This window comes from Peromyscus maniculatus, chromosome 2 (genome assembly GCF_049852395.1).
Source record: "Peromyscus maniculatus bairdii isolate BWxNUB_F1_BW_parent chromosome 2, HU_Pman_BW_mat_3.1, whole genome shotgun sequence".
Lineage (NCBI taxonomy): Eukaryota > Metazoa > Chordata > Mammalia > Rodentia > Cricetidae > Peromyscus > Peromyscus maniculatus.
In genome coordinates this window covers 131,735,860-131,763,448 of record NC_134853.1, presented here as the reverse complement: position 1 = coordinate 131,763,448, position 27,589 = coordinate 131,735,860, and the positions used below count along the sequence as shown (strand labels likewise).

Genomic DNA, 27,589 nt, shown 5'->3' with positions numbered 1-27,589 from the left:
CAGCTTGTTGCTGCCAACCAGTCCAGAGCCAGTGTCTCTAGGAGACAGCCATGAAAGTCTCAGTGTAAATATTCTCATCATCCCAAGGACCAGATTCACTAAGTACTACCCAAATGCTCTGCTTTATGTTGACAATCTTGTTCTGGGTGTGGTTAATATTACTTTCTCTTTTGAATTCCCAAGATGACTTGACTGTCATTTGGAAACAAGAAAATCAAAGCTCAGAAAATCTGAGTGGCACATTTGTCTTCATAGGAAATTAAGAGAGATAGAAGTGACTTCTGGGTCCAAGAGTTAATAGAGCCCTTACTCTTTATTTTTTTAAAATTATTCAGGCAAATAAAGAATAAGTACAAGCAGTCTACTGATGCCAAACATCTTTAGTCTAATCACAATTCTAGTCTAATATATAGTGAGATCAGATGCAAAATACTAAAAGCCTGACAAACTCAAATGCCCATGATACTTAACTTGAATGGATGTCTGTGATAGAAGGATTAAGATGCACGAAGCTATTGATATTGGGAAATTATACAAAACTGCTTTTATCTATTACAAACCATGTTGAATCCTTAATAATGTGGTCTGTAATTATGCCTGTTGGAGCTGCTATGGAAGGCAGAAGTCTCATCTCACTTTATTCTACATCTCTGGAGGTTGTCAGAACCATTACCCATGTGTTAATAACAGTAAATCTCTATATCCTCCCCTAATATATCCTCCTGATATCTGGGTTTATACATCCAAATGCCAACTGGAATCTTTTACTTGAATGTTCCACAGACTCTTTTGTAAAGAATGAACACACTATGTCCTTGCCTCATTTTAAAGCTGCTTCTCCTATAGTATTACTTATTCTTTTATCTTGTCTCTATAAGTAGATCGATCTTCTACTAGAGCTTCAAAACAATCATCTACAACACCTGGGTCTGGGAAGTTAGTTCTATAAGTAAAGTGCTTGCTACTGAAGCGTAAGGACCCAGGTTCAACACCAGCACCCACATAAGAAGATCAGTGTGGTGGTGTGTGTCTCTTAAACTGGGTGGAGATGCAGAAGCAGGAGGATCCTTCAAGATCACTGGCCAGCCACACAGCTTATTTAGTGAGCACCAGGTCCCAATGAGAAATCCAGTCTCAAAAACCAAGATGAATGATATTCTAGGGAACAATAATCAAGGGGACTTCTGGCCTCCACATGTGCATGCATGTATACTTGCCTACACAAACACATGCATACACGTACACCTGCATACACACAAATGCATGTAAGTGGGCACACAGACACAATGACAATAACAACAGTCTTCTTTTTTGTTGTTCTCACATCCCAACCAAAGTTTCTCCTTCCCCCTCTCCTCTCAGTTCCTCTCCTCTGCCCCTATCCACTTGTCCTCCTCTGTGGTGGTATTCTAATTGTACTGAAATGTGATTTTGATTGTATGTTAATAAATAAAGTTGCCCCGGGGGTCAGAGCTAATAGAGCCATAGCAAGAGTGTGGCAGTGGTGGCACACACCTTTAATCCCAGCACTTGGTAGAAGAGCTAGGTAGATCTCTATGTGTTCAGGGATACAGCCAGCATTGGAGACATATATGCCTTTAAGACCTGGGGGGACTATACATACAGGCAGTGATGAGGCAGTCACGTGTTTGGGTTTACAACCAATGAGAAGGCAGAACAAAAAGACTATGAAAAGACATACACACAGGAAGTAGTTCTCTTTTGGGAAGCTAGGAGCACCACAGGAGGAGGGTAAGATTTTAGCTCTGAGCTCTGACCTCTCGGCTTTCTCTTTTACATTGGTTCTGTGTTTCTTACTTAATAAGACGTTTGGTTACATCTACACTTCTCTGTTTCAGATACCATGGGTATCACTCACGTATGGATAGCAGTAAGCCATGGTATATCAAGTTGGAGTCAGACTAGGCAACTCCTCTTCTATTAAGGCTTGATGGCGCAATCTGGTAGGAGAAATAGGTCCTAAGAGCAGGCAACAGAGTCAGAGACAGCCCCTGCTCTCACTCTTAGGACTCTCATAAGAAGACTGAGAGACACAGTTATAAGATATATGCAGAGAGCCTAGGTCAGTCCTTTGCAGGCTCCCTGGTTGTCAGTTCAGGCTTTGTGAGCCTCTATGTGCTCAGGTTAGTTGGCTCTGTGGGTTTCTTGTAGCACCCTTGACCCCACTGGGTCCTACAGTCCTTCTTCCCCATCTTCCACAGGATTCTCTAAGCTCTACCTCATGTTTGGCTGTGGGTCTGCATCTCACAACAGTCTTCTTAAACTTTTCATTTCCCCTTTTCTATTATCAAGTCCTTCCTTAAATTGAAATTTCTGCCTTTGAAATATGAATACATCCTTTATAGATCCTTAGCCTATTCAATATACTATAATAAAATTCCCTTTATAGGAATCTTACAACAACACAAATTTATTCTGCCAAGTTTTGGAGACTAGGGAGGTCAAGATCCATGTGCTGACAGATTCAGGTCAGGTGAAAGGTCATTTCCTGACTCATAGATGCCATCTGCTCCATATATCCTCAGATGGTGAAAGGTGCAAGGCAGCCCCCTTAGAACCTCTTGAAGAAAAGCATTAATTCCATTCATGAGGGCTCCTTCATAACCTAACCTCCCCCAAAACCCACATTCTAATAGCATCACTTTAGTGGTCAGATCTTGGCATTTGGATTTTATGTCTTAGGAGTAGTACTTAAGACATTTTGTAAATTTACAATTTGAGGAGAGTCATATAAATAACATTTTCTCAGTCTGATATTTTATCCACTTTATAATGACAAAAACAACAATTTCCCCCCATAATTTTATCTTTTGCACATATAACAGTATGTGGTAGACAACCAAAAACTATGTGTAGATAACCATGAATAAATCTGCATCTCCTCTGGTATAGAGTAGGTAGAAAAAAATCTATATGTAGATAAGATGGATAAGTCTATTTCCTCTTTGCTATCCCTTCTGTCACACTTCTGATTCAAACTCATATCCTTGTCCACATGAGTTACCACAAGTGTCTTAACTAACTTCCTAGCCATTTGAAAATGCCACACTTCATCCTTCTGCCAGAGTGTACTTTTCTTGGCTCATCTGTAATTTCTGGTCATGTGTTTTCCTTTTTCAAAGTAAAAAGAGATTTATCTAAATAGCTCATAGGTTGGTATAGTTTTTCCTCATTACAGAAAGCATCCTACCCCATGAAATGAGAAAATTTATGTCTCAATTCTGTTGACTTCTTAGATCATTTACTCTACTACCCAATTTTGGAAGTCACAAATCCTCTTAATTGATGGAAATATATGACTTACATGGTATGTTTTCAGCTTGTTGTCACTATAATAAAATATGTGAGACAATTTGGGGCTCACTGGTTTTGAGAATACAGTCATGATTTATTGACTCCATTGCTTTTGGTCTGTGGCATGGTAACATATCATGGTAAGAGCACATGTAGGACAAAACCACTTACCTCCTAGCCAGGCAGAAAAAAATCTCAGTCTCCTTCAGAGGCATGTTACCAATGACCTACGGAACGTCTACAAAGTCCCATCTTTCATAGGCTCTATCATCTTAAAACAGCCACACTGAAGACCAAACCTTTAAAATATGTACCTTTGGGAAACAGTAAAGAACTAAACAACAAAACTGAACATGGTGGTACCTAGCACTTGGAAGTTGAGGCAGAAAGAACATGAGTTTAAGGCCAATCTGAGTTATATAAAAAGATCATATCAGAAACAAAATGATATGATCTATTTGGAGACCCCGGCAGCAAAAGTAGGTACCACAGTTAGTTAATCATTCATTCTATTGGGCATGATAAATTTAATTCAATAGTTATATACATTTCAATTGGCTTTGAAAATTTTAAATTTATAAACTCAAGTTCCATTTGCTTTTGGGATACCATCTTACAAGGACTCCAATTTGCAGTAATTCTCCTTAAGGAAGGGAATGGCTCAGTTGCTTTTAGCCTATTGGCTATGGGTGTTTAGGACTTCTGTTGGTCTTTTCTGTGTCGAACACACAGATTGCAAGCCCAGCGCCACTTTTGCGATCTTTGGCAGCAGTTAACTCCGCAGCTCACACAGGATTGAGCCTGTATGATAATGAGTATTCAAAGACGGGTAATGCCTGGGGGCACTCACCAACCTAAGCAGAGCACCTGTGTGGCCTGGGCAGGTGTCTCCATGACGGGTAAGGTGACCTGCTGACATCCCACGCAACCAAAGTCAGAAGCTCATTTATTAGTAAAAGGGGGACCTGTAGGGCCCTGGCCCCCATTTTGGGTAACTGTTGCCTTGCTTGCTGACCTTGACCTTGATATCCTCCCTATGCTAATTCCCTCCCGGGTTCCACCCTCCTGAATGCTTAAGGGAAGTTCCTTATATGTGTATCTTGCATAATGGGTGTTAACAGCTTAGAGGCAAGATTGTAAAACATTGGTAGTGAACTTCTGCTCTCTGGGGTTCTCCCATTGTGCTGTAAGCCTGTATTTAAGACCTCCTCCTTCCTTCAATAAACAGCATTCAGCATTAAAAAAATTAAATTAAATTTTAAAAAAGAAACAAAATGAACTACATAATAGAATGATGAAATGTTCACAAAAATTAAACATGTTACCAGAATAAAATTTAATTCCAATATCATGTTAAAACCACTGATTTCACTGGAGGCCTTGAACATTCATGGCTGCAGTGGTATCTCTCCAACCTTCATCCAAAGTTACCTATAGTATGATAGTCTCAACAGCTTGGATACATAATCTATTGAAATCTTCCTCTCATCTCTTCTGCAATCTATGTTGTGGGTAAACTGTCCCTTAGACCTTCCTCACACCCTAATTCTTGAATACTAAAAGAGGAATATGAGTAGCCCCACATTCAAAATGATATCTCTTTCATTCATAACCAAAGCACCTTTGTATGTGGCTATTTGTACAATCCTATATCAAAACATAAAGGGCTTATACCTTAGCCTGAAAATTACTAAAAAATAAGTTAATGATATCATTAATCTTTACACATATAAAATACTTAACAAGGAGGAGGTAAAAGAGGTAGTGAGTAAATATGTATTGAAATCATTCAGTATTTAATTAATGTTTATTATATAGCAGGCACTGTTCTAGGTTCTTAGAATATGTTAGTAAACAAAGACCCTATACTCATGGAGCTTATATTATAGCAGAAAACAGACAATAAATAATAAAATTTTAAATGTAAAAAATAAATACATTACAATTTAAAGGAAAGTGAACAAAAAGGGAGAGAGTACACAACAGGAGAATAAGCATTCTGGAGAAGGGATGCTTGAATGTTTCAATAGGATGGCTAGGGTATACGCCATTAAGGAGAAATCTGAGCATGGTCACAGAAGATGATGGAGTAGGCTATGTGGGTACCTGATCTGAGCTCTCCAGAGAAAGGCAGTAGCCATAACAATAACTCTAACACAGAAATAAAATCTGATAAATTTGAGGAACACCAGAGACCAGTACAGCTGGAAACCTGAGCAAGGAGGAAAGTAGAAAGTGGTGAAGGGAACAGAAGTATGTAATGACCTGACTTGTGTTGAAAGGGATCATGCCAGAAGCTATACAGAGAACAGACTGTAGGGATGCAAAGGGAAAAGCAGGGTTCCCCATTAGGAGGCCATTATAGTATTACAAGAGACAGAAAGTGATGTCCTAGATTAGTTCTACAACATTCCATGTACACTGTGTTTTCAGCTCTCCAAGTGTATAAAAAAGAAGACAAGATTATCTCCACATAGAGACACAGTCAACAACATTTTTTCTAAACAGATTCCAGCCTCATCGCCCATGCTTTGCTTATTTCCTTCATTCTTGGCATATAGCATTGAAGTAGGGGCAAAGTGTGCATACTTCCTGAGTATACCATGCTTTATCCTGACTTTGCAGTGCCCTTTCTTTGGTCTATACCTCATTTCTCATCTTGCTGGGCTCACAACTCTTTACTTGTTCTCTAAGACCCAAATACCACTCTTTCAGTGATTACTTCCCTAATAGCCTATTCAGAATTGGTCTTCCGCTATTCCAGAAGTTAAACCTGTGGCCTGTGATCCCTTTGGGGGTCAAACAACCCCTTCACAGGGGTCACCTAAGACCATTAAAAATATCAGATATTTACATTTGATTCATAACAGTAGCAAATTTACAGCTATGAAGTAGCAATGAAAAGAATCTTATGGTTGGGATCACCACAACATGAGGAATCTTAGTAAAGGGTCACAGCATTAGAAAGGTTGAGAACCACTGCAATATTCCTTCCATAGCTGTCTGACCATACAATCCAGCCATGCTACAATTGCACTCAGACAGCCTATAAATCAAACGCTACAATTTAATCAATGACTATCTGTAGCAAAATTCTTTGGCTTCATTAACTTTATGCTAAACATAAAAAAAGAACAAGGGAACCCCAGGAAGGGACTAAAGGAAGAAAGAGAGAATATAACTAGTTTCAAGACATTGCCATCCTAGGCTAGTAAAATTACTTGAACATGGTCCCTTTTAAAAGAATCAACTAAAGTCGGGCGTGGTGGCGCACGCCTTTAATCCCAGCACTCGGGAGGCAGAGCCAGGCGGATCTTTGTGAGTTCGAGGCCAGCCTGGGCTACCAAGTGAGCTCCAGGAAAGGCGCAAAGCTACACAGAGAAACCCTGTCTCGAAAAAAAACCAAAAAAAAAAAAAAAAAAAAAAAAAGAATCAACTAATGGCAAGCTGAGTAAGAACCTCTCAGGCTCCAGGCATATTTCTCAGAAAATGTTAAGCTCCAGGAATACCCATGAAAAGTGAGGTGGATGACATTGTTGGTGGGAATTAGTCACCTATAAAAACCTGATGAGAGCAAGCACCTGACTCCCTTGATCAAATTTAGAGATGGCCTTGGCAGGGTTTAGGTCCCACCCTTAGAAGGCTGCTTCGGTTCTAACAGGGTACCAATGTGATGAGCGGGGCAGAGTGAGTAACCAGCGATGACACAGGGGCTGGCTGGCAAAGCACTAGGCTTGGGATGAGTGAAGCTGGGGAGAGGCTAGAGGCTGGGAATGTAGCCAGGCCCGGTCATGGTGAAGGTAAAGTCTAAACTAAAGGCAGGTTGATGGGAGAAGGGAATGTTAATTGATGAGCAGCAGAGAGAATACTTCACATTTTATCAGTTTGTCTTCATAGTGCACCAATAACTCAGCATAGTCATTTTTTATACACAAAGGGATAGAGCAATAGAGATGCAGAGAACCTTGTCCAGAAGCTCATTGGTTTCACAGCAGTAGCATTCACAACCAGTGCTGTCTGTCTTTAGATATTCTTCATGCAGCACTGAAGCTACTCCCATAGCAAGGCTGTTCAGGATGATTGGCTTTGGCTAGGTGAAGTCCTACATTTCAGACATGGTTCTGTCCACCTTGCTCCAAGTCTCTTAGCAAGTGACTTTCTTCCCCTAATGTTTGGCATTTTTTTCATTGAAAGTTTGGACCAGTGATCTTTAAGGTGCCATCAAGCTCTGAAATGCTATACTGTTTAGTAAGATCTTAAAGATGCTCCCCTCTTCCTTCCTACACCCGCTCCTACCACCTTCTATAAACACCCACATGCTGTCTCATGAAGAGGTGTAGAAAGAATCTTTTTATACTTTCCAGTTTGGAAAGAGGAATTTATCAAAATCTAGATTCTCCGGGGACTTCATCCATGTTGATTCACTCAGCATCACATACATACATACCCACATTCAATGTCACATCTTCATTGTTTTCATCGGGAAAATCTACCCTCCAGTCTGAACAAGAGACAGTTGCCTTTATCTTCACAATTTGCTGTTTTAAAATTCTATCTTTCAGTTTCAGTTGCACTAAGTAATTCTATTCATTATGAAATTGAAGTAAATATCACAGAAATATTGAAATAAAATAATATTATCACCAACACATTCAGTTTAATTGTTTCTTTTCTTCTCAGAAGACTGAGTGGGAGATAATCATATCTATTTCAGTTACTTCTTTAAATTACTGGAGTTTTACAATGTGCTATTTGATGAGCTTATTTTTCGTTATGGTTCTTTTCTTTCCCTCTTCTTGTTCTATAATATTAAAGCAAAGCCTATTCCAGTTCAAGTGAAATCATTTTATTGTTTTTGATATACTTGATCACATGCCAAAGAGTAAATAATACTTTTTTATGACCCATGCATCTTTATTAAGTTTGTTTCTCAATTAAAGATTCTGGGAAGAGGGTGAAATGACAATAACAGCAAACTTTTATGGACAAGCATGAAGCTTTAGAACTAATGCAGGATTTTATGAAAAATGAGAGAAATTAACATTAATCTGTTTCTCAGTGCTAGGGATTGGAGCAGCTTCTGGCAGGCTCTGTTAGCACTTCATCACTGAGCTCATGCCTTCAAGGCTAGAGCTCTGTCCCCAGACCAAAACAGTAACTCTTACAGTTGTAAGCTTTTGGTGAGTCACACAGCTTTAATTCTTACTGTGAAACTTTAAGATGCGTGTTATTAATTCTGTTTTATAACAGAGGACCCAAAGGCTCAGGAAAATCATATGAATTGCTCAGTTGTTCAATTGAGTGGTAGAACACAGTCTCAAAAACTGGTTCTAAACAGAGGATCAGGCAAACAAAGGGAATACCTGGGGAAAAATTTCATGTCCTTCCAAATCTGCTTTAAAATTATGCTTAATGACTCTCTCGGCAATCTGAATTCCAAGACTGGACCTACCACAAACCACTTTCCCTAGTGACACCATCTTTTCTCAAGACAGAAAATCCCAAATCTGCTCAGCAGACCCTACTTGGCAGCTGCCAGATTTTGTGGTTGAACACAGGCTTACCAGCAAGCAATATTTATCTCCTATGGCCCAACAAGACTCTCTGGAAGAATGGAGACTGAAGTACTTGGATTGAGACATGAAAAAGACATGTGTACAAGTATACATACAAAATTATATGAATTCATATTATACACAATTACATATATCTATACATAGGCTTCCATAAAATTCATTCCCTTAAGTTTATTGTCTCCTTCTCTCTCTCTCTTACACACATACACACACACACACACACACACACACACACACACACACACACACACACAGAATACAAGAATCAAAAAGAGATTTGATATTGGTAGGAATATAAAATGTTGTTACCACTTGGAAAAACCATAGAATGTTTCCTCAAAAGGTTGAACAAGCTTAACATGTAGTGCAGCACAGCAATTGTACACCCAAGATAAATGACAAGACATGTCTTATAAAATTTATGCATACAAATTTCTATTAACATTGTTCATACTTATTAGCTGAAAAAATGTTACATGTATATAACAGAATATCAGATCACTCAGTCACGTTGAATCCTGTACTCTCTTTAACTCTTTCATTGACATTCTGTATTATATATCATTGTGTGAAGTGCAGTGTTTGATCTGAAAGTTAGAACTAAGATTTGTATTCAATCCCCAAAGGCAGTGATTGCCAATAACTATACTATCAGTTGGAAACAGTATTCATTAATTAGAGCCAATGAAATCAAACCAATGCAGTTTGTGAACTTATATTATTCAATAAATCTGACATTGTGGAAAGATACAACCAGGTCTGTATATGTTTCTGACATAGCACACTTGTGATAATGATCCTACAAATTAGAAGCGAATAGAGGAAACCATATGGCTAAGAGTCAGAGAGACATAACTTAGCCCTGCTTCTGCCCCCTGAGTAACAATGAAGTACTTTTCTGAGCTGTTGCTTTCAAATCTGTAAACTGGAGGTGATAATCACTGACTTTGCTGCTTTCTATAATTGTGGTGACAAATATTGGCTCATGTCACTGTGGTAGAAACTGGAGCCTTGCCCTGTGTTAGAATTCCCCTCTCTGCAGTGTGAGAATCATCTCTGTGCAGAAACACACAGCAGCACAATGTAGTTTGGTGACTTGGTCCTGGACCAGTAAGGCCCAGGGTAGAATGCCAACCTAGTCTCTGTTTCTCTCCCCAACTACCCACTTCTCTTACATGACTAGTTCTTCAGGTCGCACTATCCATTCTAGTAAAGGGATTTGTGTGTTGTTGAAATGTTCCTTTTATTAGGTTTATGGCGTTAAAAGGATTCATTCTACCTGTCATTCAATCACTGAGAAGTCAGGAATCCTTCTGAGATTTGTGTCAGTTTTCAAATGTTCTGTGGGAAATTTTATGAAGAAGTTGATTAGCTGAAATAATATAAGCTCTTAACAGTTCTTGGGACAACACTGATTCTCATGAATTTACAAAGCACTATGGTGAGGTCTGCATGTCATCCCCCATTTCCCCTACAAGTCCCCATAGCCTCCTCCCTCCCATCCACAGGCAACCATCAACACTAGGGATTTTACATCAGCGCAATCTATGCACCTGGATCTACATCTTTTTGTTACAGGTAACCTCAGTGGGAATCAAGGAGCATAATTAGTGCCTCTGCACAAAAGTCATTCAGATGTTGCATCACTGTCATCATTCCTGTCCTCTTCTCCCTTATCATCTGTTTGTACTAGTCTGTCTTCTACGAGGTAATGAATACCTGAGATAATAGAGTCACAAAAAGTTGTATTTCAGCTCATGGTTTTATAGTTTTCAGTCTGTTAACAGGTGGACTCTTTGCTATTAGGTAGCCTCTAATAGGGATTCTGGAAGACACTGACAAGAACAAGGGACAAGGCAAAGCTCTTCAACTCACAGACAGAAAGCAAGAGAAGAAGAGGAAAAGCATGCCCTAAGACCAAAGCATAACCCCCCCCCAGGCAACACTTAAAGTTTCCACAGTGTCCTGATACCACAAGATACCCTTTAACACAATCATCTTGGCCATTCATTTTATGTTCAGTCTATAGTAGGATTACTCTGTGGTCAGCATCAGGCCATTGCCAGTTGTGTAAGGCATGAGGACATTTTTCATGTATAACTGTGTTAAAGTGGCCCCTATCATATGGCAAGACCTATGGTAGATAATGAGATCATTTTTGTCTGTACATCAAACATATCTGAAGACAGAAAATAAACTCTACTGTTTTGCCCATGTTTTTACTTTCTATTCTTTCTTCTTGATATGCTAAAGCCTCTTATTTAGACTTTCTGCATCAAGAACTTAAATCATGTTTAAAAAAAATTAGTATGATGATAATAGACAGTCTTAGTTTTTCTTCATATTGAATATCTTGATTTCTTCTTCATTTCTTATAAAACATTCTTGCTGGACAGAGGGCTCTGTTTTGACAAAGCTTTTAGCATTTGAAAGAAACCATGGCACTTTCCCTGGCCTCCATGGTGATTTTCTATCCTTACTTTCAGAAATTTTGACTATGGTATTTCTTCACAGGGGTTTCTAAAGGTTTTCCTGTCTGGAGTTTACTGGGACTCTCACATCTGTAGGTTTATGTATTTCCCCAAATTCAGAAAGATTTCAGCCAGTTCCAACTTTCTTTTATATCCCATGTTTCCCTCTCCTACTGTAACTCTGATGAAATGAATGTTAAAGTGGTTACTACAGTCTCATGGGCCTCTGAAGATCTTCACCTTTCTTTTAAATCTGATCTATCTCTATTACTCAGACTGGGTAATGCTTATTGTTCCATCCTCTCTATTGCACTGGAGAGGAGACAGGCAGATCCCTGGGGCTCACTGGATAGCCAACCTAGTCTACTCATTAAATTCTAGACCAAAGAAAGAGACCTGGTCTGAAAAAAAGGCAGATGGTGCTTGAAGAATAATACACGAAGTTGTCTTCTGGCCTCCACACACCCTCACCTACACACAAGGAGCACACATATGCATAGCCATATGTATACATACTTAAAGGAGAAGAAAGGGATTGCTTTTAAGAAGAAGAAATAAAAATCTTGGCTTCCTGATTTTCTTTGCTATTACCAGGTATATGTAGGGGGTAGATGTGTAGGCTTTCCACTTGTCCTTTTTTGAGTGGATACATTTGCTTTTCATGTGTGGCTGGATTAGGTCACTATTGTCTCAAGATCACATGTCTTGCTTGACTGATTTCCTAGCTCTTCTTAAAGAAAAACTGACTGAGGGGAGCATTCAAAATCAGTTCTGTTCTTGTTGGCATTTCCAGGCCACCAGCTTCCCCAGCAGCCATTGCTATACACATCAGGCGAAAAGCAAGCACAGGTAATATATGTTATGTTGAATCATTTCTGAGATCTTCAGTTTTCTAGCTGCTACTCCTCTTCTCTTTACATTTCTAAGTATTGGTTTGCTTCATAAATAGTGACAGACTCTTTCAGTAGTACTAGAAACAAGAAGTACACCTCCCACATCTTACCTGAGAATCAGAAATCTGCAATGTTTATCTTTTTATGCAATAATATTTGATTTTATCATATTAAATTAACATTCTTGAGATGTAAAATTAAAGAAAAGCAAAAAGACAATCACAGGAATCACAGGATCTTTTTATATTGTATATGCCTGTCTTTTTTTTTTTTCAGTCATAGGAACTGAACCTCATGCAAGCTCAGCAAGTCCTGTTTTCCACTTGTCCTTTTTGAGTAGATTCAAGCCCCTCAATGTCAATTCTCTTTTGTTGCTGTTGTTGTTGTTGTTGTTTAGTTGTTTTTTTCAAATTAAGGTTTCTCTGTGTAGCCCTGGCTGTCCTGGAACTTGCTCTGTAGACCAGGCTGATGCCGAACTCAAAGAGATCTACCTGTTTCTGCCTCGCAAGTGGTGGGATCAAAGGCATGCACCACCACGGCATGGCTCACTGTCAATTCTTTTTTTTTTCATTTTTTAAATTTATTTATTAAATTTAATTTTACATATCAGCCACGGATTCCGTTCTTCTCCCCCCTCCCACCCTACCCCACCCCCACCCCCGCCTTCCCCCCAGCCCACCCCTCATTCCCATCTCCTCCAGGGCAAAGACTCCCCCCAGGATTGAGTTCAACCTGGTAGATTCAGTCCAGACAGGTCCAGTCCCCTCCTCCCAGGGTGAGCCAAGTGTCCCTGTATAAGCCCCAGGTTCCAAACTGCCAGTTCTGAGGCTGAGGACAGGACCCAGTCCCACTGTCTAGATGCCTCCCAATCACTGTCAATTCTTAATGCTTTCCATGTTGCAGTTCTGATATAATGCAAGTTGATGGTTACCATTTTAAATGAAGGACACATTTTTTTTTTTTGAGAGTGTATGTAGCAAGAGCGTATATTCACTAACTCTGTAGGTTTTAGCTTAGGAGATAATTATAAAACATTGATGCAGGTCCAAGCCCCTTACCCTGTCTCAACTGAAGGTACCCAGCTCTGCTGACTCCCCATGGGAGACCTTGCCTTGGAGGAGGTAGGAATAGAGGGTGGGTTGGGGGGGGGAAGGCTGGAGAGCTGGAGGAGGTTGGAGAAGGGGATCTGTGGTTGGTATGTAAAATTAATAGAAAATTTCTTAATAATAAACAAAAGAAAAAAGAAAAAATATGATGCAACAAAGCAGAAACCTGTATGAGGTTATATCTTCTTAAAATATGAAAAATATAAATAGCTAGAAATAAGGGTTAATATTATAAATTGTGGAGCTGGATAAATGGCTCAGTGGTTAAGAACACTTGCTGTATTATCATGAGGACTAGCGTTCCAATCCAAGTACCTACACAACAAGCTGGTCATCCCACAAATGCTGTAAATAAAGCTCCAAGAAATCTGAAGGCCTTGTCAGGCATCTGCCAGTGCACTGTTATCAGCATCCCTTGATCTTGTTCATCCCCAATATATTCTCTATTCAGTAAGACAAAGCTTCTAAAATGACAATCACACTGTGATTTGTCTGCTGAGTTCCTAAATTTCTATCCACAGTCAGTAGACTCAAGTACAATTGCCTTATGAAGCCTGTCTTGACTTAATTCCTATGCAACTCTCCAAATACAGTCTCTTCACTCTTTTATGTTTCAATCATAGTTTTTGTGCATCAAAAGGTAATGTTATCTCTAAATTTTAGGCTTTAAATACATTATATTTTTTCATATATATGTCTCCACCTACTATTTATATTTTAACTCTCAGAATAAATGATACTTCCTGAGGAAGTATTTTCATTATTGTAGTAGATTAAGACTTTGAAAATCTTCATTTACTTATTTGTGTGTGTGTGTGTGTGTGTGTGTGTGTGTGTGTGTGTGTGTGTGTAAGCAAGAGAAACAGACAGAGACAGATGAGAGACAGGTTGCATGGGAACATACACATGCTGTAGTGTGTATTTGGAGGCCAAATGACAACTCTAAAGAATTTATTTTCTCCTTCCACTTTATGTTGGTCCCTGGGATTAAACTCAGATCTTTGGGCTTTTGTGGGAAACTCTTTAACCTGCCTAAACACCTTACTGTCCTAGATTAGGTCTTAAATGATACGTAGACCGATGGATAGTTTCCACAGCATACTCCATCCAACATTACACTAGTTAAAATATTTCCTTAGAAGTATAGTTTTAATTTTTAGTACAACAGACTATATCTCATATTATATGCATTAGCCACCATGCTGCAGTGCTTCACAGAGTTGGCACATTATAAACTACTCAGTAAGCAATTATTAATAGGCAGATAGAATAGAGGAAAGGTGGGAGAATAATGCTCACAAAACTCAGTATTAGGTAAATCAAGGGGAAAGAAATGGGGATTTGAAATTTTGTTTTACTACCAAGACATTTTAGACTTTAAAAAGTATTTACACATCTATTTCACATTTACTTTTTATAGCAAAATGAGCAAGTTGTATTATTATCACTATTTCATTACTATTTAGAAATATTTTTAAAATGTAGCAAGCATGATATATTGTTACTTCTTCCTCTGGTAGCCCAATTATTTTTGTTCATGTCCCATCCATTGATAATCCAGCTAACATACCACCTTCTCCATAGAGCATCTCAATTAGTTTATAGGGCCCTACCTACTAACATCCATTTGCTTGATCTCCTTAATCGCACAGCATTCTTTACATACTTCCTAATGTTTCCTAGAAGTATACCTATAAGCAGTTCACAAAACCAAACACAAAATTGGATCAGGTTCATATTTATTGCCACAGAATCTAGCACAGATTATATCAACAACAAAATAGTAAGTAGAAATTACTTTTGAGGTTTATTCCAATCTTCTTAATCTACTGTATTGGAAAGGAAATCAGAGACGGTCTTTCAGATCTACCAAAGACCATACAACAACATGCTTCTCTGTGCTTCTTGTGTTCCCTTCTCCCACCATCCCTATGCATTGCATATGGTTGGAAGAATACACTTAGGTTAATGAGCTTCTGGCTGGCATCACCATTAACTACTTGTGTAAATATTTCTACCCTCCATATATGTATATACAAATATACAGATGTGAGCTGTCTAGAAATGCCAGTTTCCAGCAGTGTTAACAAATAGTAAACTCACTCTTGGCACTATCAAGAAATATTGATGAGTTATGAACGAAAACCCTAGTGCTACAAACACTAACCATAGTCATTAAGAGGGCTAGTGTATGAACAGAATTACTCATACTGGACTAAAGCAGTCAGAGAATTTCCCACAGCCTTGACATTTGCAACTAGATATTTTTACTTTATCTCCTTAAAACAGGAAAGCACTGAGTGGCCATATATTTGCATAATGGCTTCTCTGATGTGTCTTTTATTCGTTTACTTTCTATAACTAACAGATTTCCAGGTTCATGCTAAACCCAAAAGTCTTGGGACCACTTACAGTTCCTTATGAGACACATCAAGAATATTTTATCTTGAAAAGCAAAGAAATACTATCTTCAATATCTCCATAGATAAAAGTCCAGATAATGTAAATTCTTTAACATCTATCCTTAGGTAAGACTTTTTCCAAAACTCAAAATTTACTTGGTATTACCAAAAATAGTTAAAATCTCAGTCAAGAAAAAAAAATAATACTGTCTTCATACTAGGGAAACTGGAATTAAACAAGCACTGAAGATGATATTTTAATATGGGGATCTGCAAGGTACTTGCTAGGCTTGAATTAAGACATTTTTCTGGAGTCCTAAATTGTGATAAATTCCTCAAACTTAGCAAAATATTTTATTTTGACAGGCAAATGGTCATGGCAACTGGGAAATGTGAGATAATAGTTCCTGGGAGGTAGGTTCTGGTCTAGGCAACTGACAGAAGGAACAACCAAATATCCCAGGGAAAGAATAACAAAAGGAACAGAAAGGATACTCAGTGTAAAATAATGGCAATTAGAGGAATGGTTAGGATCTATGTAGATTATTTAATAAAATTTCTATGAAAGTTTCCTTTGCATATTCATATCCCTTCTGCATCCCAACATTTAATACAATGCTCAAAAATTCTGATAAATAAATATACAAACATCTAGATTGAGGGAAAGGGAGATTAAAACAATGTGAGCAGCTTCATATTCAAGTTTTAGGCAGCAAAAAGAGGAATTAGATAAACAGGATGGTTTGCAGGGTTATTTTGTACCCAATTGGCTTGATAAACAGCAAAAACTCAGTTCTGAAACTTGAGGTTACTTCAGACTAGAAAAACTCAATGACTGGATATGGATAATTGCTGTTGCTGAGGCCTGCTAACAATGGATATGGGTACTAACTTGATTCTAAGGTATAATAATACAAATGCAAGGACTCATTAATATTTCAAAATCTTGCCAAGAGATGGGCGAGGCTGGTAGAAAGAGACAGAGAGATAGACAAACACACACACACAGAGAACCAAAGTGTCAAAATACAGGACAGGTACCAAAATGAAACAATTTTAAGTGTACGATTTGAGAGATGAGGAGTTGTAGGGAATGTGGGAATGAGAGAAGGATGCAAGGAGAGAGGAGAGAAGAGAGGAGAGGTCAGGGAGAAGAGGGGAGAAGGGAGAAGGGAGATAGGTTTAGGAGACAGGAGGGGAGGGGAGAGAGAATTAGAGCACACAAAGCTTACACTTGGAAATGTAGATAGCAATTACTGTTGCTGCATAAGATCTTAACATAGAACTTGGAAAAAATGCATGATGTTCTTCAAAGGCTCCTCTGAACAGATACATAGTGATATTGTTTTACTGGCTTGATGTATCCATCAACACACATGCCTGCCTACATTATTGCCTTCTTGGCCTGGATTGAGAGACTCAAGTCTTGTTCTTTTGCCCAGACCAAATTGACAGAAAGAGATCAAAATGCAGATGTTTAATTGATTCAATGCTGTAAAGTAAAAAAAAAAGATCAGAAATATTTTTACCATTTAATAAACAGTTTTTATAACTGTTATCAAATGTCTGCATTTTTATAAACCTGAGCTTCACAAGCTAGCATTTATAGAAAATTGCCAAGCATCATTTGTAGATAAAAGCACAATTCAATATTTATGAAATGCTAGTTTTCTATAAATACAGACATTTGGAGACTATCTTCTCACTAGTCATTAAAATTTGAACAAGGATCAAAGCTAGAATAATATTAACAATTCCTTGCATTTGTATAGCATTTTACATATTATTAATAATAGATGTCATTTATTGAGCACTTAGCAAGTGCCAGGTGCCTTACATATAAATTCTCATAAGGAATTCAGTTCAGTCTCCACATCATTTGCTTAAACACCTACTGTGTGACAGATGACTAATACTTGGTTTCTGTCTTTAAAAGTTCTCATTATTTTAGTCTCAATAAATGTTGGTTTAATAAATAAATGAATAGATGGAAAATAGGATGAAGTAGCTTCAAGGCTCTATGAAGCAATATATAAACAGCTAGGTCCTTCCTTAGCTTTTATGGCTTTTAGAAAATACTTAATTTTCCCAAGCCTCAATTTTTTCATCTGAAGTTCATTATATTTAAAAATATTTCTTACGAAAGTGTGAAAATATTAACTACAGAAGTAAAATGTTTGCAAAAGAACGAGGTCTCAACAAATGGTATAGTTATTATTATTACTATTAATATCATCATCATTACAATTAGTAAACAATCCTATCTAACTCTAACTCATCTCCTCCACAGCACAGTAATGGAACAAATAAAACTAACATTTAACATTCTGAAACAATAATGTCTATAGAAAATACCACCAACACACACACACACACACACACACACACACACACACACAGATACACACACACACACACACACACAGATACACACACACACACACACACACACACACACACACACACACACACACAAAGGGAAGGAAGGAAGAAGTACAGAACTACATCCAGGGTGCCCAACCATTTTTGTGACATGACACTGTCATCTGCAAATGTGCTGAACTGCATTCACAGATATTCTGGGATGCCTGTGGTCCACAGATTATAGGTTAGGCTAAACTATAGTTGCTAAAGTCTTTCTAGGTTACTACACATCACCTATATGTAGAGCAGATCAAAGGAAGAGGAGTGGGTGGAGGTCCAATTTTAAGTATATTTCCAAAGATACATAATAAATTAAAATAGGACAATAATTTAACCAAATACCATACTGTAACTTCTCTCATAACCAAATGTTGGTTCTAGTAAGCATGGGAACAATTTCCTAACATTCTGAAAGAACAGTACAGTACATAAACCCCAGAGAATAGCCATCTAGAAACTGCTCTGATTCATACTGCTCAGCTATAGTAGAGTTGTGCCCCAGCTAGGCAAAGGGTAAATAGCAACGAGACAAATTTCCTGGATTGCTTACCATTTCGGTCTGCTGGTAGATTTCACCATAGGTGCCATTCCATCTCTATAGAGACTCTTAGTTTTGCTGAAGTTAACAATGTTGAAAATGACCCTCTGAAAAGAAACAGAAACTTGTCAGAAGTCCTTGCTATGCAAATTGCCACTTTTTGATAATTAAGACAGAAAATCATAAGCAAAGGTTAAAGGAAGCCACTCGGACTAGCACCACACAGTACAACAGTGATCACAGATTGTAACTTGTTTGTGCCGGCTAAGACAGCTTACAAATCTTATTCTTTTGAATTAATTGCTTAAATGGACATCTACTTAATTAGTTTTGAAGCTCTGAAAGTCTGATATTCATGTCTAACACTAACATTTTGGGGTTTTGTGACCTTGTAATATGAGTTGATAATAATCCCCATGTTGATAAATGGCAGTAATTGTACCTACCTACTGGGGTTCTGATGGGAACTCAAGGAGTTAATCTATGTATAGTGTTTTGACTCTCATTAGGTAATATAGGATTCTCAATAAAATTTAGCTACTAATTTTCCATCTTTCTCAAGAACAACCTGGAAATTGCCTGAAAATAAATAATGTCATTAGGGTAAAGACAGACCTTTGATGTTCAATGAGACAAAAGACACTAACTCAGTACAAAATTACAACAGAAACATTCTCCAGCTATTAGAAGCTCTTTGACTATATTTAGAGCTACATGACCTCTTCTGTAACTCCTCTGTGCTGTCCTCTGCTATAGGCCCAGGGTGTGGGGCTCAGCCCTAATCTCAGCATGCGCTGTAGAACCATAGGTAATCAAATAAATCATCTCCTCTTGACATTTTACCCTTACAACAGGGGAGTGGAGTGTTCTAGACACCTAAGGGTTTTCCAGAGTGGTAGTGCTGATAAAAACAATTAGACCTTTGTTTATATGAACCTATTTTTTCACAAAGTAAGACAAGAAATTATGAAAGAACGATGAACTGGATTGAAACACACACAATACCACTGAAATATCCCAAGATGCCTGGGGACTAGGGTTCAGACAACTAGAATAGTTGGAGAAAGAAAAAGTTGAGATATTACCTTTGTCAAGCTTTTAAAGTTACAGCAAAAAAGATAAAGCATACACAAATTCATGGCCTACTTTATTCAACAATTATTTACATGTGAGGTGTTATATAGATTTCACATAAAAGATCTTACATATTCTTCCATAACTATAATTAAAACATAAATTTCTCCATTTTACAGTTGTGGAAACTAAATCTCTGAGAGGATACTTCACTTGCTCAAAGTCATACAACTAGTAGATGACAGTATTGATATTTGAATTCAGGGGATAAAAATGATAAGACAACCATGATTTTACTCTTGAGTAGTTGCTTATTAAGAGTCTAAGAAAATGTAGCCATTAGTAAATCAGTTTTTTTTAATAATGGAAAAAAAGAAATATGATAGCAAATTTTAATTTTTCAAAGTTTTGTTTTATTAAAAAAGCAAAATAAGACCTCTTCCTCTGTCATTGTATTTTGAACTAGCATAAAGATTTTATTCCATGAAATAAGTTCTCAGGAATAACGTGTTTTCTTTTCTCATCAGAGACTCAGCCACTCTGGGCATTTCAGACCTTCCTTCTGTCATTACATTAAGTCATCAAGAATGTCCAAGGCTGCTCCATTATTAATAACTTAGACCTGCTAGTTGTCAGTTCAATTACTTTTCCCAAGGTCTTGGCTACTATCTGATTTAAGAAAATCAATATCAAGGGGACAAATGGCCTTTGAACCTCACAAGGCATAATCCTCTTTTTTCTTTTGAGATTTCAAGTGTCAAATCCATTTCCAGTGAACTTAGTGACTGTATTGTATATGCAGGAGCTGGATTATTAGTAAAGGGAGAAAGCTAATAAAGAAATGATACAAACAGACAAAGTGAAATAAAAATGTGGAAAGGGAAACTTTTTAGTAATTATTAACATCTTACTATTAGAAAATGTCTCAGGTATTTTCAAATATTTTATATTACCTAGCTATTGCATTCTTAAACAAAGATTGTATATTTTAACTCAGTCTTACACAAGAGGAAAAATAAAACTAGTAAGAGCCAGATGTATGGCCTTTATCCCATGAACAAAAATCTCCAAACTAGTAAATGGTGGAATTGGGACTTGAGCTCCAGGTTGCTCTGATTGTAAAGGCCCATACCTTTGCTGCAGGATTACATACCCATAAATAGTCGCTCTCCAAGCATTTTCAAGAAACTACTTCCTGCCCATCCAAAAAAACACCAATTGATGATAAGAATCAAACAATCAAGATAAAAAAAAATCTTATAAGAAAATTTAACTAATAATCCTTATTACTCATTCCCAGTTAATCATTTCATTTACATTATTCTGCTTTATAGATTAGAAACACCTGCAAACATTTTGAGAAATACAGATCCTTAGACTCCAACCCCAGAGACTCTGACATTTGAGCCATTTCTCTTTTGCTTTGAGAATAATGAACTTTATTAGACAGAAGCCATCTGTTGCCTCTCATTGTTAGAGTTTGACTATTAACTGCCCCCACAGGCTGGTACGTTGCTGGAATTCTTTGCTAGCTGGCAGTCTTTGGGGAAGTGATTGTATTGTAAAGACTCTGACCTAATCCGTGGATGAGCCCTTAGTGCATTCCCATATGATGACACTTTAACAGTGGTGGGAAGGTAGAATTAGGGCTTAGCTGGAGTGAGTGGGGCATGGGGGATTTCACAGAAAGATGTATCTGACCCTTGACCCTCCCACAATCTCTATCTCCTGTAAGCCAGGAAGTGGTCTAATACGGTTTCTCTTGGCCTTCTTGTTCTGCTTCATCTTAGGCTCAAAGGGACAGGGCACATGGATTGACAACGCCACAACTAAGAGAAATAATCAGCCAAAAAATTACCTGAATGAGACCACAGAGGAATTTAGATTATGAAACTCTGGTATACTACAAAGTATTTAAAGTGAATAATAACTTAAATTAATGTTTTAAACACAAGAGAACACCATCATCAGCAACAAAAAACCTCACTACCCTTAAAAATGCAGTTGAATTTAAATATTCATCTCTTAGATTAAAATGCATAATAGATGTTCCTGCAAGAATAATCAATAAGCTATAAGAAAGAGCTGAAGAAATCCAAAATTAAACACACAGAACAAGATATAAAATATTAACAAGATATAAAGAGGAAAGACATAAAACTCTAAATGCATCTCATTAAAAATGTCTGAAAAGTGACACAATAAAATGGTAAGGGCAAACTGAAAGAGAAAAGCAGATGAATATATTTATGGTCAGCGTTGTGAAAGGCACAAATGTTCAGATTCAGGAATTACAAGACCACCTAAAGCAGGCTGTTAGAGAAATATATAGAAAAATAAAATAAAATAAAGACAACAGTTTGAAAGTAAACCAGAGAAGATGCAAGAGACCAGAAAACCACTGATGACTATCACTTCAAAGTAAGGACAAAACGCCTTTTTAGGCAAACTAATCATAATATTTTAGCTGCTAATATGACAGTGTGACACATATCAAAGCAGCCCACAGACAGGTGCTGTGAGCTAAAGCTCTTGTACACTGTAAAGATTTGTCACTCCTATTGGTTTAATAAAATGCAGATTGGCCAGTAGCCAGGCAGGAAATGTAGGTGGGGTGACCAGACTAGGAGAAGGCTGGAAAGAGGAAAGGCAAAGATGGAGTCCTCAGCCAGACAAAGACCAAGTAAGATGAGAATGTTGGACTGAGAAATGATACCAAGCCACGTGGCTAAACATAGACAAAAATTATGGGTAAATTTAAGCATAAGAGTTAGTTATAAGGCCGAGCAAGAGTTAAAATTAATATAAGCCTTTGTGTATTTATTTGGGATTGAATAGCTGCGGGACCAGGTGAGACTGAAACTTCAGGCTACACACATGTTTGACCCTTATGTATTTATCGTAGAAAACAAGAAGATTTAAGAAATAAGGTCTATGCAGTCAGCATAGAAAGAAACAAAGACAAAATACTGGAAGCATTTGGTACTTCTAAAGACAGGAGTTTTATGCAGGGTGTGGCCAGAAGTATTACTAAGAGAAATTAAACTGATTATCCATCTCACATCAAGTCCCAAGGATTGCCCTTACTCTGTGTGGCCAGCTTTAGAGATCACACACTGGAGAAGCTGAAGCAGAGAGAGATTCTGGATTTAGAGATGGCAGACACAGCAGAGAGCGGGTACCAGGCATTGTTGTCAGACTTAAGTTCCAATGAGGAGGTTGGAAGATTCTTCTTAGGTATTACCAACTCTCAAATGTAAATATTTTCAAATATAGACCTAGAACACTACCCCCCAAAATACCAGCTTGATAATAGCAAAATGTAGGGGACAGAGAAAGCCCTGAGTGAGGGAAGTTTTGAGTGAACTGAATTTTGACTTGAGCATGGCCTAATGAAGACATCGAGACCAACTGGCCCATGATAAATTGATGAAGCTATTAACCATATGGGCCAGGCACAAGAGGGATGGCAAAGCTGGGAGTCTGGGTATGAATGTTTATGAACCACTGATCAGGGTATGCAAAGACTAGCAGCTGCAGCATCTTCCTCTGAGATGATTACAGCCAGAGACTGCTTACCTATCTAACCTAGGAGATTAAATAACCCCTCCCCCAGTGCTGTACCTAACAAACATGTTGGGGTTCCAGGTTGCAGTGGTATGGGTTAGAGAATCCTACAAGATCCCAAAGTTAGTGTGTGTGTGTGTGTGTGTGTGTGTGTGTGTGTGTGTGTGTGTGTGTGTCTATATGTCTTCCCTCTATTCATTTCATTGTTGCCCCAGCCAGGCTCCCTGAACCCAAGCTATGTAGAACATGCTGCAGTGAAAGATACTCAATAGAAGCAGAGACCCAGGCAAGTAAACTTAAAAAGAACTTGAAGAAACAGTCAATTTGTACTAGGTTCACAGAAAGCTAATGTAACAGAAATAGAATTAGATGTTAGAAGGTAGGAGGTCAGATGCAAAAGAAAAAATACATTGAGAGTTTGAGAAAGAATCACCTAGCAGCAGAACTATTAAGGAATGAAATTATCTATAACAAAGGGTCAGCAAGTCCTAGCTAAAATGAAGGAGAATATATAGTAAATTATATAATAAAGATTTTTATTTAGACATATACAAGTGATACAGAAAACAGTCAAATAAATCAAAGTGATTTCTGTTAGCACAGGGGCCAAATCCTGACTGCCTTCCTTTTGCAAATAAAGTCATGCCCATTCATGAGGGTTAGCAATGCTGCTTTCAAAACATTGGCGGCAGAGCTGAAAAGTTCTGCAGAAATTTAATAACTCTCAAAGTCCAAATCATTTACTCTCTTATTCTTTATAGAAGCGATTTTCAGATCCTTGCTTTAAAGAGTACGAACCAAAAGTGAGGGCATGAGCACACAAATATTTGGGGGAGGCATTTGTAATAGTGCTTGACTTTTAAAATTGTGTTAATGGTTTGTAAGATGAAAGAAAATTAAAAAGGTAGAAATTTATTCAATTCATTGTGTAAGGCTCTTAAAATCTTGAAGCAAAACCAAGCAAGACCATCTGGAGAGGAAAACAAGTGTAGCCCAGTCTCAATTATAAGCCATGGTTGAGATTTTCTAAATATTATCTATTTCTAAATATTACCCATCAGTAAACTTCCATATAGACAAAAATAATATAATATAACATGATATGACACATCTGAGAAATAGAACTATATGTCAAATTTAAAAATAACCTATTGGTGTCACTATGTGCATAAGTTAAATAATAAATAATAATTATCCACAAATACAAGTAGAAAAAACTACTGATAAATTTTAGTATTCATTCAAATATTTACAGATTCTTTGCAAAGTAGAAATTGAAGAGTATTTCATATTCTTTATAACTGCTATTAAAATTTATAGTAAGCCCGGTGGTGGTGGCGCATGCCTTTAATCCCAGCACTTTGGAGGCAGAGGCAGGCAGATCTCTGTGAGTTCGAGGCTACACAGAGAAATGCTGTCTCAAAAAAACAAAACAAAAAAACAAAAACAAAAACAAAACAAACAAAAAATACAAAATTTATTGCACTCATATTTTTTGAAGAAATACTCCTTTTATTAGGAAATAAAAATGTCAATAATGTTACTTCTATTAAAATCATACCACAAATTCTAGTGCAGTGTATTTTAAAAGGTGGCCCAGAGAGGTGGATCAGTAGTAATGACACCTGCAGTCAATCTGAGATCTGAGTTGGATCTCCAGAACAAGTTATTCTCCTCTACACACACACACACACACACACACACACCGCTAACATACTAACTAAATAAATATAAAATAAAATAAAAAACTTAATGGGAGGTTTACAGTGTAACATTGTTTAGATTTAATTATTTATGTATATGATTATGTATCTGAGTATAGGAGCCTGTGGAGGTCTGAAGACAGTGTCCAATCCTCTGCAACTGGAATTACAGGTGGTTGTGACCCACCATGTATGTGCTGAACTCTGACCCTTTCCAGAAGCACTTACTGCTCTTAACCATCCAGCCATATATATCTCCAGACCAAGAATTAGGAAAAAGAACTTTAAGTTCATTTTCCATTCAGCATATGAAAGAATATATAAAATGAAAGAGAAATTGAAAAATGTTTACAATAAAGAACCAAGTGTGGTAACACACATCTGTAATCACATTATTCTGAAGGTAGAGGTAAGAGCATCAGCAGTTCAAGGTTATGTTCAATTACATAGTGAATTTGAGACTACCCTGGGCTACCTGAGACTCTGTTTCAAAAACAAGAAAAGAAGAACAGTGGAAAGACTAGGAAGAGGAACAGAGAAAAGAAGAGGAGGTGGAGAAGAAAGAGTTAGAAAGAGGTGGCAGTGTAGGAAGAATAATGGATTGCAAAATACCATATAGACTTCAATAGTAACTCTAAAGCTTTTAAAAATGTTTTAAAACCAATGTTTTAAAAGATATAGCTTATACAAATTAGAAATTAACACCCAAGTAGAACTAAACACATTATAATGAAAAGATATTAAAATAAAAACACCATGTGAATGAATTTCCAAAGTTAAAAAGAAAGGACAAATGTCTATTGAAACAAAAACCTTCATTACTAACACTGACAGAGGATACACCAAAGTAGCATAGTTCCATTAGATAAAGAAAGGTAATTGATTATATTAACAACTTTCTCATATAGAAAATTCAAGTATATCAAGTTTCAGCAAAGAATTTTCCCAACAATGTGACAGAGATAAGACACCAACACTGCACACCAACACTGCACACCACAAAAAGGGGAAACTTACTCTCTTTCACAAAAACTACACCAAATAGGTGACTTGAATCTACTATACGTGGTGGGGATAAATTATAATAAATTTAAACTACTCTAGGAATTCAATGCTTTAAAATTCTTAAATGAATCATAATGTATTTATAGAGAAAAAGAATTTACCTTAAATGTCAAATAAAAGCATTTGATAAAATGTAGTACTCTTGAATTATAATTACCCCAGGAAACTAATTATAAGAACTTCTTAATCTGATAAATGTTATCCACCCAAAGAAAAATGTTTAAAAACGCAATCATAATATCATAATTAATCATAAAGTATATTTAGCATTTTTATTAAGTTTGGGGACAAAAAAAGAGTGGAGTGACAGCTAGTACTATTGCCACTCCTGTTCAAGATTTTCTACCCACATCAACAAAGCAATGAAAATAAGTGCAAAGAATGGAGTGATAAGGACAAAAACAAAATGTATATTACATACACTGCCAAAATAATTTTGTACAAAGGATATTCCCAGAGTCTCCTAACTATTAGAAATCACTGATACACAGTCAATATTTAAAAATTCATTATGCATTTATATACAGTCAAAAAACAAAAAATAAAAATTTTGACATATATTTATAATTGTTTCAAAAGTAGTAAGTAGTATATATAAATGGAACTAAAAGTACAAAATCTTTAAACACAAAACTGTAAAACATTAAAGCCAAAGAGTAATAAATAAGTGGAAGAACTTATTGTTATCATTTATTCATTAGTTAAAATTTATTATTAGAATCAATGCAGTTCATCAAAATCCCACCAGATGTGTATGTATATGTAAGTGTGTGTGTGTGTGTGTGTGTGTGTGTGTGTGTGTGTGTGTGTTTGTGAATAAAAGTTGATGTCATTATAACATTTGCATGGAACTGCAAGAGCAAAAATTAGCAACTGCAGAGACATTCAATAATAATAAATATATTATGAATTAAAATAATGTGGCTTATCCAATTTATTAATTAAGATGATGTGGTTTTATGATCTACAGAGACAAACTGATAAGTCAAATTAAAGAGTCTAAGAATAGGTTCAGCGTATTCCAGACACAGTATTATTGGTGAGTAGGTGAAAAGTTGACTATCAGTGAAGGGTGATGAGCCAATGGAGATACCCATGGAGACAAAAATGCTAAATGCCAGAGATAAGAGTAGTCCTCATCTCTAATCAAGGAAACTTCTACATGATGCCATTGCAGAAAACTACAACCAATCAAAAGGCAGGGTTGAGGAGCCCAGTCCCAATGGATACATCTACAAAACACTCCTGCACCTAATGTTCAGGAAACTGCAGAAGAGGATGTAGAAAGACTGTAAGATCAGGGTATTTGATATGAGATTGTGTCTCTGAATAATATAAGAAGGTACACCCATGCAGTCTCACCAGCATGACTTCCAAAACATGAACTGAAAAAGGAGAACAATAGATATGCCAAAGTGGATAGGGGAAAGAGTAATATGCCTTGACTTTACCAAA

General features: G+C 37.1%; 1 protein-coding gene across 14 annotated transcripts in view; it reads right to left on the bottom strand.

Annotated features, from left to right (window-relative positions):
- LOC102924940 (AGBL carboxypeptidase 4) overlaps positions 1 to 27,589 on the bottom strand; it is a 1,182,350-nt gene that overhangs the window by 662,630 nt on the left and 492,131 nt on the right. For all 14 annotated transcript variants that reach the window (XM_076564763.1, XM_076564765.1, XM_076564757.1 and 11 more), the window contains one exon: positions 18,738 to 18,832. In XM_076564763.1, coding sequence (XP_076420878.1) covers positions 18,738 to 18,832 — 95 coding nt within the window. The remainder of the gene's footprint in view (positions 1 to 18,737; positions 18,833 to 27,589) is intronic.